Source organism: Parasteatoda tepidariorum, chromosome 5 (assembly GCF_982258835.1).
Source record: "Parasteatoda tepidariorum strain Cologne lab strain chromosome 5, Ptep-v5.0, whole genome shotgun sequence".
Classification (NCBI taxonomy): Eukaryota; Metazoa; Arthropoda; class Arachnida; order Araneae; family Theridiidae; genus Parasteatoda; species Parasteatoda tepidariorum.
Window position 1 is genome coordinate 108,836,288 of NC_141759.1, and position 20,111 is coordinate 108,856,398.

Consider the following 20,111-nt stretch of genomic DNA (forward strand, 5'->3'; position numbering starts at 1 on the left):
ATGTATGTATGTATCAATAAAACCGATGATATTTCTTTTCTCGCGCTGGCAACAGTTTTCATTTTTAATTGATTGGATTCGGCGCGCAAGAGCACGTAGTGAGCAACCAGATAACAATAACCAGAGTGAGCATTATCAGGTTGTTCAATTCAGATTCATGCACTAAAAACATGACAATATTTAATTTAAACTCAATTAGGAATTAATTAATTAATTGAAGTGAGAATGCTTTAAAAGGCCGCTGTTGAATTGATATTTTTCTACTGGGAGCTACCTGAACGTCTAAAAAACGTTTAAGTGTTTGTATTGAATGCATTGAATTTTTTTTATATTTCGCGTTTATTTATGCATTGAATTTTCACGCTTTAAAATGCAGAATATTAGTGAAGCAATATTTGATCATTTATTTTGCTTATATGTTTCTTATTTAGCTAATGTTTTGATTTTTTCACCATCTACAATCTAAATAGCTAATATACTTTTTTAAAAGCCAATAAGAACATTGGTAGAATTCATCTACATAAGTACAATACTATGTCTTTGATGATAAAATACTATGTCTTTGATGATAATATATTATGTCTTTGTGCTGGAACATTGTGTTCATTGGCGAGCGAGCGTAGCGAGCCATGGTTCACGGCGTGAACCACATAGGATTGCGTAGCAATTCTCGGGGGTTGGCGAGCGTTAGCGAGCAGGGGGCGGAGCCTCCTAGTACCAATATAATACCTGATATAATAAATATTCCATATTTATATAATAGATCGTTTCATTTATCTAATCGTCGAATTTATATTATATATCGTCTAATTTAAACAATACGAGCGTAAACAAGTTCAAGTCGCGTAAAAACAATAAAGCTGTATAGTATCACTTGATAATTATGATTTTAATAATAATTTTGCCAGAAGCTGTAGATGTTTAAATGCTGGCGTCGGTTTAAGCGCTACGTGAATTATAAAAACACGAATTTATTTCCAACAAGTGAGTAGAGGTGACAAGCGAGACCTTTTACGATAATGATGCCACATAAGATGGCTCATTTATTTTGATAGCCAAATATTCCCAACTCATTAACAAAAAGACCCGCCAAAATGGTTTTGGTTCCTGTTCTCTGAAGTGAGGGGGTGAAGACCGATCTCATTTTTCAATTAAGCCGAAAAGTTTTAATTATTCTATTTTGTTAGGAGCGCAAACCTTTATGCGAAGAACACTTTTTCTTCTCTCCTAACAAACAATCCCTATAATAATTAAGAACCTACAACAGGTTCTTCGAAGAAATTTTATCGCCCCTATTTGGGAGAAACTCCGCAAAGAACTCTTAAATGAAAATATGGATTCTTCAAAGCTCCAAGGAAAAATGGCTTGCCTCAAATTCAAAGCAAATCTTCTGTACTATTGTTCTGAAAAGAACTGTTTGGAACGGATAAAAAAGATCTAATACAGTTATTGAAAGAACTTTCATAAAAGCTCATTTATTTAGTTTTTTTTACCTAATATCAAAAAATAATTCTTGCATATTTTCATAAGCAGAGTAAATCACTTATTTTTTCAAATTTTTTTTGTTGCCATTTTCATAATTAGCAAATAATAATCATGAATAAGCAGAGAACATATTATTAGATGAAAAACATTACTCTCCTGGATTGCAGAACTTTAATCGTTAAGCAAGTTTTAGATTATGTAAATCATAATTTTTTAATTATCTTGAGATAACAATTTGTGAAAATGCAAAGAGTCCTATACTTCTTTTTTTACATTAAAACTTAATTTTAGTTCATTTGTCTTAAAAATTATTCTTCAAAGAAATTATTTTTAAGAAACTTAATAAAATAAAAAATGCTGAATTAAGAAAGTGACATTTGGTGAAATATTGCACGTTTTACTGAAATGCATAGATACATTATGCATTATGTATATAACGCGTATACTAAGCTGTACATTGACTACTTATTTATAATGAGTTGTCACATATTTTGATATTAGTTCCCTAATTCAAATTGAAAAATGACCGGATTTTTTTTAATCTTCAAAACTCCCAATTTTCCTTAGATGTCAGAGTTTGTGCATCCCTGGGCCATCTGAGTCAACGATTTTCATACTAAACGATAGAAGATGGACCTGCTGCTTCAGGGAAAAAAATATTCTACTGCTTCTAAACATTACATGGATTTTTTTTCCTTTCCTTCTTAGGTTGTGCCACGTTGTTTCCACTAAAGATGTTCTGGATGAATGTTTTATTGCTTTTCCTAGTTAGTAGCACTCTTACTTGGCAAATTTTGTAACTTGGTTAGGAAATGGGTGAAAAATAAACTGTATCTTAAACTTCTTCCGTTTTTCTTTAACTCATTTCGTAAATCGCCGATATGACTTTCAATTAGTGCCCTGAAAAATGTTGCTCATTTCAAAATGACACATGAAGTGAGTGTTAAAGAGGGTCTCTTCATTCTAGAGCTAACACAATAGACCGAAGAAAAATATTTACCTACTCTTTCGCATCTCAGCTGTTCTAAACAGTGACCCCACACCCCTACTAGAAATAGTCACAGGCGCGGATCCAGAATAATGGTTAGGGGAGTTCTTACTTTAGACAAACTATACCATTAGTTTTGTGCATGAAAGAAGAATTACCTGGACCTCCTTGTTGTGGGATCTTTCACCACCATCACCTCTAGAAATTCTCGATTTTCGATTTCTTGATAGTATAAAAGTGAAGAGCTCTGCTAAAGTTTTTTTTTTACCTACCAAAATTGAGAAGTTGATTAACTTTTATGTTTACGCTTTTTACAAAGGTTTTCCATTCGTTAATTTTTTAATTATCTTAAGATCATAATTTATGAAAATGTTAAACTTTTAAAGAGTCCTATATTTCTTCTTTTTTTTATATTGGAACTTAATTTTAGTTTATTCTACTTGAAAATTATTTTTAAAGAAATTATTTTTAAGGAACTCAATAAAATAAAAAATACTAAATTTAAAAAAAAAATGGCATTTGGGGAAATATTGCATGTTTGACTGAAATGTATAGATAAATAATGCATTATGTACGTAACACGCATGTTAAGCTGTTTTTTCCCCGACCCCACATTGTGTTTTGGAAAGTTGAGACACCTTATGTGTATAAAAGAACAAGTGTGTGAATAAAGAAGAGATGACTAATTACCTTGACCTCCTTGTTGTGGGATCCTTCATCACCATCACCTCTGTTATGTCTCCGTATTTACTGAAGTATTCTCTGAGGCCCTCTGAAAAGACAACAACAACAAAATCACTCATATCCTATAAAACTTGTAATTACTTGATCTTGTGAAAAAAGTATGTTTATTCAGTTAAGTACGTTTTTGCGTCTGATTTCATAACTTAAAATATCGTCCGCACTAGTTAATGAGCATATTTGAGGTCAACCCCTTGAACCATTAAGATTGAATCCTAAAACGTGAAAATCCGATCAGTATGTTAAAAAGTTAGTCAATTCAAGGTGAGTTTTTTTTTTTTTTGCTCACTGAACATTAGCGTTGTTCTTCTCGAATTCAGAGTATCCCGTTGTAACATATGATTACGAGAGCAAATGGATACAAGTCACATGCTGATTGTCATGTTTCCTGTCACAGGGAAGTTCAAAAACACTCTTTTGCACTTTATTGCTGATGTATCAAATCTCTAAAAGCTTTAACTTTATTGATACATATGAGTAATCGCTTGATCTAAACGCATCTGAAATTATAAAATAATTATCTGTGTATTTCATGAGAAATTTGAAAAAGATAATCAAAAACTGAAATCGTCTCTTCCATTATTCTAGAGTAGTGTATTTACCACTTTCGAAATCTTCATTTTATAAGTTTACTTGAGTTGATCTCGACCAGATATGATGTTGAGTTGATGTTACCAGACATAAAATTTAACACTTCCATTGAAATTTTTCAAAATATAAAAAATTTAATTCAAGTGAATTTGAAAACCGTTCCCAATTTGGACTGTTATAACGATCTAAAGTTGTCATTAAGAAAAAATTACCTCCCATTTCTTCTTATTATGTTTACAATCGTAAGTAAAAAAATTTTTTTTCAAGTACAAAGTAAAAGTGAAGTTCAAGCAAAGTTTCAAAAGTAGTCAAGTACAAGTTAAGTGCTTTTTTTCTTCAAAATATGATTATTTTTCAAATCCCGGTAATTTTTCCTTTTTTTACGATTTACATAATAGCAAAATGTGTTTGCATGAAATTATAATAATTATATATTTTATTAACACAATGTTCGTAGCGTGTTGAGGAAAACATCGATTTTTAAGAAAAAAAATCAATAAGTGAGAACAAACCACGGGGTCGGTGATCGCAGCCTCCTTATTCAATAAAAAGGTACAATAGGTTGTTTTATAAAATATCCCTTATTAAAAAAAATAGAGTTAACCTAAATTTCTTATTTCATGCAAATTATTTCTATCTTATTTGGAAATTAATACACTTACGGCTTATTTTCATGCAATACAGCATCAGCAATAAAACATAAATAAAAATACGAATGAATGAGTGTTCAGTAATCGAATCAGAAAAAATTTAATCAGGCCTTGTAGCATCCTATTGAACAGTGAGCATGGTTTTAAAATTAGATTTAAAAAAATGTTTTTTAATTATCCGGAATGCACGGAGATGATACTCGAGTGAGGAAGCAAATTCGTCAAATAAGTTCTCGTTTCGTCAAAAAACGCATGATTTCGTGAGGAAATAATTGCCGAAAGCATCAAAATACAGTTGAATTGTCATAGTTATATTAATATATAAATTTCTTGTTGTTTATCACTTTCGGTTGCTTTGAATGTTTGCTTTGTAAGAGTCATATTTATACTCTACATTGACGCAATTGTAGTTTCGACTATGTTAGAAACATGTCTGTTTAATTGGGTTCAATCCTATAATTATACAAGAGATAGCGCGAAACCCAATTATTTGTTGTTGAACGCGATTTATGTAAATGCTTAGAATCCTAAATACCCTTTTACCAAAAAAGTTATTTCATTTCACTTCGCGAATAAACCGCGGGGAAAAATATTTATCATGAGTTCGTTTTCAAAATAATCTTCCACAATTGGATGACGACTCACAGCGAAATTTGCCCATTACATGTTTGTATATCAAAAGATTTCATCTTTAATATCGTTCTTTGGTTTGATTATTTTCAAAACGACCTTTTTCGTTCCCACCTTAGGCCTTCAAAGTCTGATTGAAAATGGAACTACATACTTTTAGGAAGCAGCCCTCAAACCTTCTTCTCAGAGGTAAAAAAAAAATTATTTTAAATTTAATTCACCAAAATGATGAAAGATTGAATGATTAAAATAATTTAATGAATGAATTAATATTTGAAAAAACTGTATTGAAATCAAGTGTCATCATTCACTACAAGTTTTTAAAAAAAATGCATTTGAAATTGAATGGATGACTAAAAAGTATTTTATGAACGAATGAAAATTTGAACTATATATATAAATATATATAGGGAGAGTTGGAACTAATAGTAAGAATTGAATAACCATCAGCTTTTTATCAAACAAACAATAAGAAAAATTTCTTCACGATTTCAATACTTTGTGCAATACTATGCATAAAGTATTAATTATTTCAATACTAATGCTGAGTAAATGAACTTAAAATCATGCAGATTTTTTTTTAAATTACGTTTTTCAAGCAGAATGAAATATTTTTGTCACACATAAAATAAAAAACAAAAGTCACTTTTAGAAAAAGGGATAGGATGTTTGAAAATAATATATTTTTATCGATTTGTGTGTGATAAAAAAGAAAATATTTCGGTTAGTGTTGAAAATTTTGTCTCATGTTTTTATCGATAATATAACTTGCATCGGTTAGAAAGTCCTTTACAGCAGACACAAATAGAATACCTTCAAAGAACTCTCATTTTTGATATTACTTTTTCTTGACATTGTACTATTACATTTGTTACACCAAATGCTGGAATCACCAATATTTATTGTAACACGAATTACAAAGATACTTTTTTTTTATTATTGATGCCTTTTATACCAGAGCGCGAGTAAAATATTTTTTTCCAAAATATTTGTTTTCTGTACAATGGTATTCATTTTGTTTCGTTTTTTTCTTCAATTAAAAAAAATGAAAATATAAAATTAAAAAAGAAGCAAATTCGTATCGCTTTCCTTAGGTGACTGACCAATTTCTAACCTACTATCTATTTGAGACGTTTGGTACAAAAATCAGAGATTAATGCATTTTTAATAGAGTACAATATAGCTGATGATTGTGAAACCCTGGCACGTATGTCATATTAGTTTCCTTCATTGTGATAAATAGTAATAGAGAAAACTACCTAATCCTGCTTTTATTAAAAACTTCTTTCTCCCCTCTGTAAAAATTTAAAAATATAACGTGGTGTATGAACCATTATAATAGTAAAATAGCATCTTCCAACACACTTTGATGGCTGTTATTGGTCCAATATTAATAACCATAGTTTATAGGTAGACTATCAAAATGAACATGCAACATCTTCCGTCTTGATGGTTGTTAGTCCAGGAATAAAAAAACATAGCATGATGGTTGAATCATCATACTCGTAAAATAAACATGCTCAATCATATTTTAATGGCTGTTGTTGGACCAACATGAGTGAACACAACTTGTTGGTAAACTATCAAAATGGCCATACAACATCTTCCATTATATTTTGATGGTTGTTGTTTGTCCAACAATAAAAAAACATAACTTATTGGTTGACTATCATAATGGTAAAACAACCTCTGCCATCAAAATAGGATGGTTCATATTGGTCCATCAAAAATCAAACATTACTTGAGGTTTACCATCATAACACAAAAGCGACATTTTCATCTTGTAATGATGGAAATTTACTGGAACATCAAAAACTAGATGGAAATTGTTGTATGATGATGACCATCAACATATATTGGACCATCAAGACGTAAAATAAATTCAGTGTAAAATAACCTCAGTGACGGAAAATAACCTCTTATCAATGCGTCGCAGGTTATAGGATTGGTGATTGCGCGCCCTTCAATCATCCCCACACTTTCTTCTAAATAACATTTATTTTTGCTTAAGTTGTTATTATTGTTTATTGCTGAAGCATTGTTAAGGTTTGCCATGAAACAGTATTGGTGAAAACGTCACGTGAACTCTCAGAAGCTTCTTTAACCAGAATTACCCATGGATACTAATATTTGTTTTTGTCATTTGATTCATCTCCATCTTTTGTCTGTTGCAAAATGTAAACTAAAAGTGTTAACTAGTCTTGGCGAAAACTTTTAGTTTAGTTTAGAAAAAGCAAGTAATAAAACTGAAAAAAATAATTTAAATTATTTAACGTTGAATAATAGGTTTGTATAAAGTATCCTTGACAAACTCATGACAGCCTATTAGAAAGAAAACTTGACTTAGAAACTTTTAGAATTCACTATTTTCAGTGTGTACAATACAAAAAAAAATTTTTTTTTCCCAACAATACGCCATAATGTTTTGATTAAAACGTTTCTTAAAATTTCATAATATTTCGATATGAATCTATTGCTAAACCGGCAGACGTTAACAAAAGAGAAGTTATACAATTTTCATTTACAAAAAAGGGCAGTATTAAGTTTTTAAAAAATATTAATCTAATGATTATATAAATTCTAACCATGCATATTCACCCCCAGTAAGTTCCAGCATATCACCCAGTAATCCACCCTTTAATCCAAGAAATCGCATTTTTTCCCCAATTATTCATTGGGCCCCCGCTGTAGAATATAAACTAAAATTAGAATTCAATGAACTTCAAATGAGAGCGCAATTTCGTACCTAAAAATAGGAAATTCAATTTCTGAAACCAGATTCTTGTGTTTTTCACGTCGCTTTGATAAATCTGACTGATCCCGATAATACAAGCTCTTTTCTCACCTATGATTTAATTTCAGAAAAAAAAAACAATAAATGTTTAGAAATGCAGCAGTATGAAGTGAAGCTAGAGATCACAAATTCGGTTATTTATAAGCACAAACTCTTTACAGTAGGAGAAAGTTTGTCACCCACATTTCCACCCAAAAAATGATCCTGAAAATCCTATTCATTTTAGGTAATAAGTTAAATGAATTTCTTTTTATAAATCAATTCAAAAAATATTCCATTCGTAGAAAAAAAAAAAGGTTTAACCTTCTTAAAATCGATTCGCTTTTTTCCTGTCGACTCGTTTGGTCTCCCATTTTTCTTTACCCTTCAGGAGCCGAAGATTCGTTTGTCTTAAGTCGATTTCTTTCTTTTTTTGTTTTTGTTTTTGGCATTCTTAAAACATTGTCGTCCTTCACCACCTTTGAAGCGAAGTTCGTTTTATTTCTTATTCAAATGATATCTCCCAGAGTTCTTGAAGAGAAAAAAAAAAAGGTAGTTACATTCATATTCCTTATCCACCACTGTTAATCCTAATTGAAGCTACCTCAGTTTAAATGTTTTCTTTATTAATCATCCTTCCAAACTCATCCATTTAAATTATAAATTACGCTTTTTTTTTTATTTTTAATATATGTATCTATACCAGATCCCATCACTATTTGCAAGTTACCTACATTCTGTTAAGTGAAATAAATTATTAAAAAAAAAAAAAAAATTTAAGGAACTGTGGAGATATTTTTTTCCAGGAAATCCATAACGCATTCCCTTGTGTGTGTAACGGGGACTCCCAGCTGGCTGAGCGCCAAAGGATTCCTCTACAATCAATCGCAGAGGGTTTTGACGTCACGACAGTCCCCCCTCCCCTCCCTATCCACCCACCCTCCTTCTTCTAGAGAGAAGAGCGCCAAGTGACAGTTTTTGTGGAAGAAGATTTAAAATGGATCACGTGGACCCCCACTATTAATACACTCCTTCATCAAGGAAAGAATTTTATGATCTGAATCCTCCTCTTTTTTTTCTTTACAAAAAGTTTTATTTTCACTCGAATTAAAAACTCTCGTTTATAAGGGCCGAAATGAGACGAAATTTTTTGATGAAGATCAAATTCATCTTTCAGATAATTTTATTCTTTTTGGAAAGATAATATTGACGAAATATTTTTATTCTTTAAGGAAGAATTTGAATTTTATATGCAGATAATAGAAGACAAGGCTGAAGAAAATTTGAATGACAAGTCTCTGTAGAAAGCAAAACAAAAAATGTAGTAGAAGAAAAAAATTATTTAAAATGAATTTAAATAAGTGAATAGAAATTAATAAAGAAGGAAAAATTCAAAACATTATTAATTAAAAACCGGAAAAATTAATTATGAAAATATATAAACTGTCTATCAATCCACACGATTATATCGGCAAAATTGAGTGTTTTCAGATAGTGTATCACTATGGTCAAATCAAACTATAAGAGCTAGTGGGGAACTTTTTCTTACAAATTTGTCAAAGAAAACTTATTAAATAGAATTTTTAACTCGAAGTATTTTTTAAAAATACATTCGACGCTTTACTGCATTTTCGTTTACATCTGAACCAAACAATTTGTTTAAGAGTTATTCCATGATTTTTTTAAAGTTTATTTTTGCGCCTGTTTCGCACGGGGGGGGGGGGGAGAGTAGTGTGAACAACCTTGGAAACTTGTTGTCATTTATTACAACTCACAAAGGAATATCTGAAGCTTATATATAATGAATTTAAAGTTAAGTCTTATTAAATCTTTATATGAATAATTAAAATACTAATTTGTAATAAAACATTTTCCTTTACTAAGAAAACGATATTTAGAACGCAAATCAATAGGTTCGAAAACGATTAATCAATTTGGTTCATTTGATAAAATGTTTTGATTTTTTTTCCTTCCGTATCAAAAAAATAAACAAATAAAACTGAAATGTCAGTTCTAAAAGTGTGTTGAGATGCAGTCCCGACTTCCTTTCACTTCAAATTTGAAAAATATTTCTCATTTTTCAATCATTCAATTTTTCTCCATCATTCAATTTTTTATTGCAATCATATAAAAAGTGATATATGAAGAAGGAATGGTAGTATATTAATATGCATATTAAGTAATTCTTCATTATGTAAGCTTCCGTTTAATGTTTAAAAACTAATAACTACATATTTCGAATTTAAAACTTTATATAAATTATGTATCATGGTTACCACACTGTATATAATTTTACGCTTTTCATTTATAGGATAATAAGTTACGGTAAAGTAATTATGTAATAATTCAACGATTGCGAAAACAACCGTTTTAAGTTTAACTTCTGTCTTCAAAAGCATATTTCTGTAATGGGGAAAATTGCAGGCATAAAAATTTGTTTTTCAATTCGTACGATTTCAATGAATCATCATCAATGGCTCGACAGCCCAAGGGAAAATTGCAGGCATAAAAATTTGTTTTTCAATTCGTACGATTTCAATGAATCATCATTATCATCAATGACTCGACAGCCCAAGGTGGGGCTTGGCCTTCTCAAGAAGTTTTTTCCAGCCTAACCTTTTTCCTGCAAGCGTTTCAATGAATACATGAATAAAAAAAATAGAATTATCTCGGGAATAGAATGTTTTGTGAACTGTTCTACTCATTTGAATTCAAAAAGGAATAATAAAAAGTAGTAAAATACCTTTTTGTTCTATTTATTTCTTTGATGAAAGAAACTCTTACCACCACTTTTTATTTATATTATTTATCTGTGGTTAGATTTATTTCATAGAGAGGAGTTCTACGCAATGAATAATGTAAAAATCTTGATGATAATCTAAAAATATCTTTACTAATGGCAACGAAACTTAACTAATTTAAACGTAGAAATTCAAAATATGACTTTATTAATCCTGGAGAATTAAAAATAAATAAATAAATAAATAAATAATTAAATAAATAAATAAATAAATAAATAAATAAATAAATAAATAAATAAATAAATAAATAATTAAATAAATAAATAAATAAATAAATAAATAAATAAATAAATAAATAAATAAATAAATAAAGAGCCTTGACGTTTCATTAAATTTCAAACTTGCATCGTTAATTTTCAAAAGATGTATAATATTTTTAATCACAAGTTATGAAACTTATTTATTCGGTTTTAATACAGAAGACTTTTGTTTAATTTGAATTCAATAAAAAAGGAGAAAAAGGTCTGAATGAACCAAAATTCGTGTTTCTTAAAATACATAAATAAGTACAGCTTTAAAAAATAAAACATAACATATTGCAACGTAAAATCAAATCAAATAAAAGATTTAGCAAAAAATAAATTTATCTTCACATCTCAAATGACCTAAAATTCGTATGAATAAATTTTATTACAAATTGAAAATTCATACACTCACAGTTTGCATGTGAATAATCTATATACAGTCTCTGGCCAAATTATTAGACGCATTTTAAGATTCTATGTAAAATCTTATTTATCAAGTGCAAGATAGCTTTATTGTTTTTACGGGACTAAAACCAGTTTGCACTTGTTTACGTTCGTGTATCAGTTGGTTAAATTAGACGACATATTATATAAATATATAATATTTATTATATCAGGTATTGTATTAGTATATTAAAATAATTAGACCAAATTATTAGACGTACTATAATTTTTTAATAAATACATGTTTTCCCCGACTTTATAGGCAATACTTTTATATTTAAACAAACATGTAATGGGTTTTTATTCAGGAGACTTTTTATATGCTTCCTATTTGTATTTATTTTTAACGTATTGCATTACAATGCTGAACAATTGATACACGAACGTATTTATTTTTAACGTATTGCATTACTATGTTGAACAATTGATACACGAACGTATTTATTTTTAACGTATTGCATTACTATGTTGAACAATTGATACACGAACGTATTTATTTTTAACGTATTGCATTACTATGCTGAACAATTGATACACGAACGTATTTATTTTTAACGTATTGCATTACTATGTTGAACAATTGATACACGAACGTATTTATTTTTAACGTATTGCATTACTATGTTGAACAATTGATACACGAACGTATTTATTTTTAACGTATTGCATTACTATGTTGAACAATTGATACACGAACGTATTTATTTTTAACGTATTGCATTACTATGTTGAACAATTGATACACGAACGTATTTATTTTTAACGTATTGCATTACTATGTTGAACAATTGATACACGAACGTATTTATTTTTAACGTATTGCATTACTATGTTGAACAATTGATACACGAACGTATTTATTTTTAACGTATTGCATTACTATGTTGAACAATTGATACACGAACGTATTTATTTTTAACGTATTGCATTACTATGTTGAACAATTGATACACGAACGTATTTATTTTTAACGTATTGCATTACTATGTTGAACAATTGATACACGAACGTATTTATTTTTAACGTATTGCATTACTATGTTGAACAATTGATACACGAACGTATTTATTTTTAACGTATTGCATTACTATGTTGAACAATTGATACACGAACGTATTTATTTTTAACGTATTGCATTACTATGTTGAACAATTGATACACGAACGTATTTATTTTTAACGTATTGCATTACTATGTTGAACAATTGATACACGAACGTATTTATTTTTAACGTATTGCATTACTATGCTGAACAATTGATACACGAACGTATTTATTTTTAACGTATTGCATTACTATGTTGAACAATTGATACACGAACGTATTTATTTTTAACGTATTGCATTACTATGTTGAACAATTGATACACGAACGTATTTATTTTTAACGTATTGCATTACTATGTTGAACAATTGATACACGAACGTATTTATTTTTAACGTATTGCATTACTATGTTGAACAATTGATACACGAACGTATTTATTTTTAACGTATTGCATTACTATGTTGAACAATTGATACACGAACGTATTTATTTTTAACGTATTGCATTACTATGTTGAACAATTGATACACGAACGTATTTATTTTTAACGTATTGCATTACTATGTTGAACAATTGATACACGAACGTATTTATTTTTAACGTATTGCATTACTATGTTGAACAATTGATACACGAACGTATTTATTTTTAACGTATTGCATTACTATGTTGAACAATTGATACACGAACGTATTTATTTTTAACGTATTGCATTACTATGTTGAACAATTGATACACGAACGTATTTATTTTTAACGTATTGCATTACTATGTTGAACAATTGATACACGAACGTATTTATTTTTAACGTATTGCATTACTATGTTGAACAATTGATACACGAACGTATTTATTTTTAACGTATTGCATTACTATGTTGAACAATTGATACACGAACGTATTTATTTTTAACGTATTGCATTACTATGTTGAACAATTGATACACGAACGTATTTATTTTTAACGTATTGCATTACTATGTTGAACAATTGATACACGAACGTATTTATTTTTAACGTATTGCATTACTATGTTGAACAATTGATACACGAACGTATTTATTTTTAACGTATTGCATTACTATGTTGAACAATTGATACACGAACGTATTTATTTTTAACGTATTGCATTACTATGTTGAACAATTGATACACGAACGTATTTATTTTTAACGTATTGCATTACTATGTTGAACAATTGATACACGAACGTATTTATTTTTAACGTATTGCATTACTATGTTGAACAATTGATACACGAACGTATTTATTTTTAACGTATTGCATTACTATGTTGAACAATTGATACACGAACGTATTTATTTTTAACGTATTGCATTACTATGTTGAACAATTGATACACGAACGTATTTATTTTTAACGTATTGCATTACTATGTTGAACAATTGATACACGAACGTATTTATTTTTAACGTATTGCATTACTATGTTGAACAATTGATACACGAACGTATTTATTTTTAACGTATTGCATTACTATGTTGAACAATTGATACACGAACGTATTTATTTTTAACGTATTGCATTACTATGTTGAACAATTGATACACGAACGTATTTATTTTTAACGTATTGCATTACTATGTTGAACAATTGATACACGAACGTATTTATTTTTAACGTATTGCATTACTATGTTGAACAATTGATACACGAACGTATTTATTTTTAACGTATTGCATTACTATGTTGAACAATTGATACACGAACGTATTTATTTTTAACGTATTGCATTACTATGTTGAACAATTGATACACGAACGTATTTATTTTTAACGTATTGCATTACTATGTTGAACAATTGATACACGAACGTATTTATTTTTAACGTATTGCATTACTATGTTGAACAATTGATACACGAACGTATTTATTTTTAACGTATTGCATTACTATGTTGAACAATTGATACACGAACGTATTTATTTTTAACGTATTGCATTACTATGTTGAACAATTGATACACGAACGTATTTATTTTTAACGTATTGCATTACTATGTTGAACAATTGATACACGAACGTATTTATTTTTAACGTATTGCATTACTATGTTGAACAATTGATACACGAACGTATTTATTTTTAACGTATTGCATTACTATGTTGAACAATTGATACACGAACGTATTTATTTTTAACGTATTGCATTACTATGTTGAACAATTGATACACGAACGTATTTATTTTTAACGTATTGCATTACTATGCTGAACAATTGATACACGAACGTATTTATTTTTAACGTATTGCATTACTATGTTGAACAATTGATACACGAACGTATTTATTTTTAACGTATTGCATTACTATGTTGAACAATTGATACACGAACGTATTTATTTTTAACGTATTGCATTACTATGTTGAACAATTGATACACGAACGTATTTATTTTTAACGTATTGCATTACTATGTTGAACAATTGATACACGAACGTATTTATTTTTAACGTATTGCATTACTATGTTGAACAATTGATACACGAACGTATTTATTTTTAACGTATTGCATTACTATGTTGAACAATTGATACACGAACGTATTTATTTTTAACGTATTGCATTACTATGCTGAACAATTGATACACGAACGTATTTATTTTTAACGTATTGCATTACTATGTTGAACAATTGATACACGAACGTATTTATTTTTAACGTATTGCATTACTATGTTGAACAATTGATACACGAACGTATTTATTTTTAACGTATTGCATTACTATGTTGAACAATTGATACACGAACGTATTTATTTTTAACGTATTGCATTACTATGCTGAACAATTGATACACGAACGTATTTATTTTTAACGTATTGCATTACTATGTTGAACAATTGATACACGAACGTATTTATTTTTAACGTATTGCATTACTATGTTGAACAATTGATACACGAACGTATTTATTTTTAACGTATTGCATTACTATGTTGAACAATTGATACACGAACGTATTTATTTTTAACGTATTGCATTACTATGCTGAACAATTGATACACGAACGTATTTATTTTTAACGTATTGCATTACTATGTTGAACAATTGATACACGAACGTATTTATTTTTAACGTATTGCATTACTATGTTGAACAATTGATACACGAACGTATTTATTTTTAACGTATTGCATTACTATGTTGAACAATTGATACACGAACGTATTTATTTTTAACGTATTGCATTACTATGTTGAACAATTGATACACGAACGTATTTATTTTTAACGTATTGCATTACTATGTTGAACAATTGATACACGAACGTATTTATTTCTAACGTATTGCATTACTATGTTGAACAATTGATACACGAACGTATTTATTTTTAACGTATTGCATTACTATGTTGAACAATTGATACACGAACGTATTTATTTTTAACGTATTGCATTACTATGTTGAACAATTGATACACGAACGTATTTATTTTTAACGTATTGCATTACTATGTTGAACAATTGATACACGAACGTATTTATTTTTAACGTATTGCATTACTATGTTGAACAATTGATACACGAACGTATTTATTTTTAACGTATTGCATTACTATGTTGAACAATTGATACATGAACGTATTTATTTTTAACGTATTGCATTACTATGTTGAACAATTGATACACGAACGTATTTATTTTTAACGTATTGCATTACTATGTTGAACAATTGATACACGAACGTATTTATTTTTAACGTATTGCATTACAATGCTGAGCAATTGATACACGAACGTATTTATTTCTAACGTATTGCATTACTATGTTGAACAATTGATACACGAACGTATTTATTTTTAACGTATTGCATTACTATGTTGAACAATTGATACACGAACGTATTTATTTTTAACGTATTGCATTACTATGTTGAACAATTGATACACGAACGTATTTATTTCTAACGTATTGCATTACTATGTTGAACAATTGATACACGAACGTATTTATTTTTAACGTATTGCATTACTATGTTGAACAATTGATACACGAACGTATTTATTTTTAACGTATTGCATTACTATGTTGAACAATTGATACACGAACGTATTTATTTTTAACGTATTGCATTACTATGTTGAACAATTGATACAAGAACATAAACAAGTGCTAACCGCGTAAAAAGAGTATAGCTGTATAGTATCCCCTAATAATTAAGATTTTACATATAATTTTATAATACGGTCAGGGACAGTATTTCGTGATTACTGTAGTTGTCCCAATTTCATTATTAGTAACATGATTTATGTGTTCGATATTTTCAAAACCTCCTCAATAATCTTTCAGGAGGGACGTATTTCGAAAGAACCAAAAGAAGAAAAAAATGTAGACAAAATAATAACTAGTAGTTTTAACTGCGTCGCTGAACACTGGAAACTTCCTTAAGTATTTCTTAGATCCCCGCCTAGGTAAAGGGACGAACACTTAACGGCACAGAAGAAACTTTTCGTCGTAAATTCACTCCCCCCTCCATTACTAAATTAAAATTTCAGAGAAAAATAAAAGTGAGTTCAGACTAACATAGAGTAAGTCATAAAGTTTCAGTTACTGAAAATGTTTTTTTCAAAATTATCAAAAGGAAAATAAATTATAAGAACAACCTTCCAACAATTTGTTTGCATTTTGGTACTTTGAATACTTCTTTTTCTGCAATTGAAACTTCATGGATTAATCTAGGGTCGCCTGAAATCACTTTTTCTTTCTTTTAAATTTCAAAATGGTAATAAAGGTGAAACAGAATTTGCGACGAAAAGTTTCTCCCCTAGTATGGCGTCCTCTTCACGAGAGCTGATACCGCTCAGTCCCGTTGCAGGCATACGAGATCAAGTGGTTCGAGACCTACAAGGAATCTTGTCACGGTGGGACCAACCAATAGGAAATTCCATGGGAATTAGTGTTAGTTGGAATGACTCAATATTTCAAATTATCCATACTCGAATTAAAAGAAGAAAACAATGTAGATTATACAATATTGTTCATATGATATTTTCTTCTCCCAACCACGTTGTTCGCCTAGAGTATTTATAAGATAGGCGTAGTTTAATTTTCCTGCTTCGTTAGAATGTTAGTATTTCAGTTTAGTTATTGCATCCATAATTGTTAAATGCACTTTATGAATGTTTAAAGTCAGTGCAAAGTTTTGGTTTGCAATCACAGACTTGTGACGACATTGTTAAAACCCCACCTTTGCATTCATTCAGTTCTCCCGCGTATGAAATTAATAATTTAATAATATCTTAAACATCATTTTCAATGTCAATTACTTTTTTAATCATATTATCAATATCGCTATTTAAACATGCGTTACTTCTCAATTTCAATTTGCACGTATGCGAACTACAACAACACAATTAGAGTATCGCTTCATTCTTCTATCTCAATAAAACTTTTCTTCGATTTCAATACAACTTTTCTTTTTTTCGATCATATTCTTTTCTTCCGATAGCAATCTTTTCTTTTTTTTTCTCCCTCTCAATAGGATATTTTTCTCTCAATATTCTTTCAATAGTATTTGGTCTAACTACAGTCGAACCCCGGTTTAATGAACCCCTATTTACTGAATTTCGCGATTTAACGAATTTTATGAAGTTAATGAAGTAACTTTACAGGAAACAATGAATAGCGACGACTCTGACACAGAAGTCGATTATAACAAATCTCCAGTAAAAACTTACTTTTTTCTGATGCTTTGCACGGTTTGTAAACAGTAAAAACTAAACCTAATTCAGTAAGATGTAAACGAAGGAGTATTTTATTCTCTTCATGATGTCGAAAAAAAACTTTTTAAAGTAAAAATTCAAAGAAATAAGCAAACCTTACTCACGAAATGTTCTAAAATTTCTAATTAATCAGCGCTTAATCATTCGCTGTATTTTAAGTTCCCGAATAAAAAATGTAAGATTTTTTATTAGAGATGTTCGAATATTTCATAAGATTAGTAATTTTCTTATTTTTCTTTTACCCCAGATATTACGAATTATCCCCGATTTAACAAATATTTTCGATCACTATGAATTCGTTAAATCAAGGTCCAACTGTATATTCAATATCAACTCAATATCGCATTGAAATATATTAATATAACAATCTCATATTAAGTGTGATATTTCCTATATTTCCTATATATCCAGATGACTGTTACTGTTTATTTTGAAATCCCCAATGTCTTCTTATTTCTCCTTCTTTATGAAATACGCAAATGAATTCAGTCGCTTATATTTAAAATAGCAAATTATTTTAAGTATTCAGCTGCATTTAAAGGTTATGTACATGACAGTGTTGTCTGTTTCGAATCGAACATGCTCTGTTATCGAACAAGTTCATAAAATTTGCCGCGTATTCGATATGTGCCGATGTTTCAACGACTAATGCTGGGAGGAAGAACATAAAGGAGAATTAATGTATCATCAAAAGATGGAATTTTTCGGTGGAAAATCTATTCCATTCCATTTTCCTCGAATGGCAGCATCCAAACGATAGGAATACCTTTATGCGAATTCTAGCTTCGAAAAGCAGAGGTCTCCTTCGAAAGCGGGGAAGAAATAAACAACACATTCGATTCTAATACGTGAACCGAAACCATTTACAAATATAAATTGTTCTTAAAATGGTCCCTTTGCTAGCCGGTGTAGGAACGAGATATCGGGAATCCCTTCGATGCATTCATAGGTGAACGGAAATTTAAAAAAGGGGAAATTTTACAGATAATACAAAATTCTTAATTATTCTGAATGGAATGGGTACTTATGTTCATTTAATACACCCATTTTCACTAACTTTAATATAAACGCGTAGTGTACAGATAACCAGCCAAGTTCGGGCAATAGAATATTTTAGTTCAGAAAATTGGCATGAGTTTATTATTTTAAAGGTGTTGCTGAATACGAATCGACTCCTTGCAACCAAACTTTATACCGAAAAAACTGAAAAATCTGGTTTTTTGCATGTACGTTTTTTTAAATTTAATTTAAGATAGAACATTTCTGACGACCTAGTTGAAAACTAGAGAGAATTTCCTACAAAATCTAAGAAAAACGAAATAAACGAGATTTGAAAAATAAAATTCTGTACCCAGAAAAAAAAATAATTTAAGGAATACGGATTATTGTGACTCAGCACGATTAAACAAATGGGAAATAATTTTAATCGTTAACATAATAGTTCAAATAGGAAACGGTTTTTATAGCTCTGGTATTAATTTTCTTCTACTTTTAAAAATTTTAATATAAATATTAAGATATCTGACAACATTTGATTTTTCTCTTTTTTGTTACTTTTGACAACTTAAGCGCAAACTTATAAAATGAAAATCTCGAGAAAAGTTTTTTTGAACTTGGAATGTTGACTGTTCTGTACGTTTTGATATTGCGGCGACCCAAAATAATCGTAACCGCACCGATTACGATCAAGAACTTGAACTTTCACTTTTCATTCGCCAGAACAATCTAATAGCTGTCTCTTTAGTATGACGCGCTGTTTCATATTCACTTTCTTGGTAATTTAATATTTTAGTTATTATGTTGAAATAACCAACCAACCTCCACACTCTAAGGATAATGAATAGTACCTTATTTCATATAAAAAAAAGCGTGAACTTCATTTTATTATTCTATGAATTAAGAGTTTTTTCAACATTGCTTCCCTTACTTTAGTCAATGTTGGACCCTATAAATTTTACCTACACGTGATAAAA

General features: G+C 29.3%; 1 protein-coding gene across 6 annotated transcripts in view; it reads right to left on the bottom strand.

Annotated features, from left to right (window-relative positions):
• LOC107445073 (RNA-binding protein Musashi homolog 2) overlaps window positions 1–20,111 on the bottom strand; it is a 184,054-nt gene that overhangs the window by 104,822 nt on the left and 59,121 nt on the right. For all 6 annotated transcript variants that reach the window (XM_087164759.1, XM_087164756.1, XM_087164758.1 and 3 more), the window contains one exon: window positions 3,164–3,245. In XM_087164759.1, the coding sequence (XP_087020885.1) occupies window positions 3,164–3,245 (82 nt within the window). The remainder of the gene's footprint in view (window positions 1–3,163; window positions 3,246–20,111) is intronic.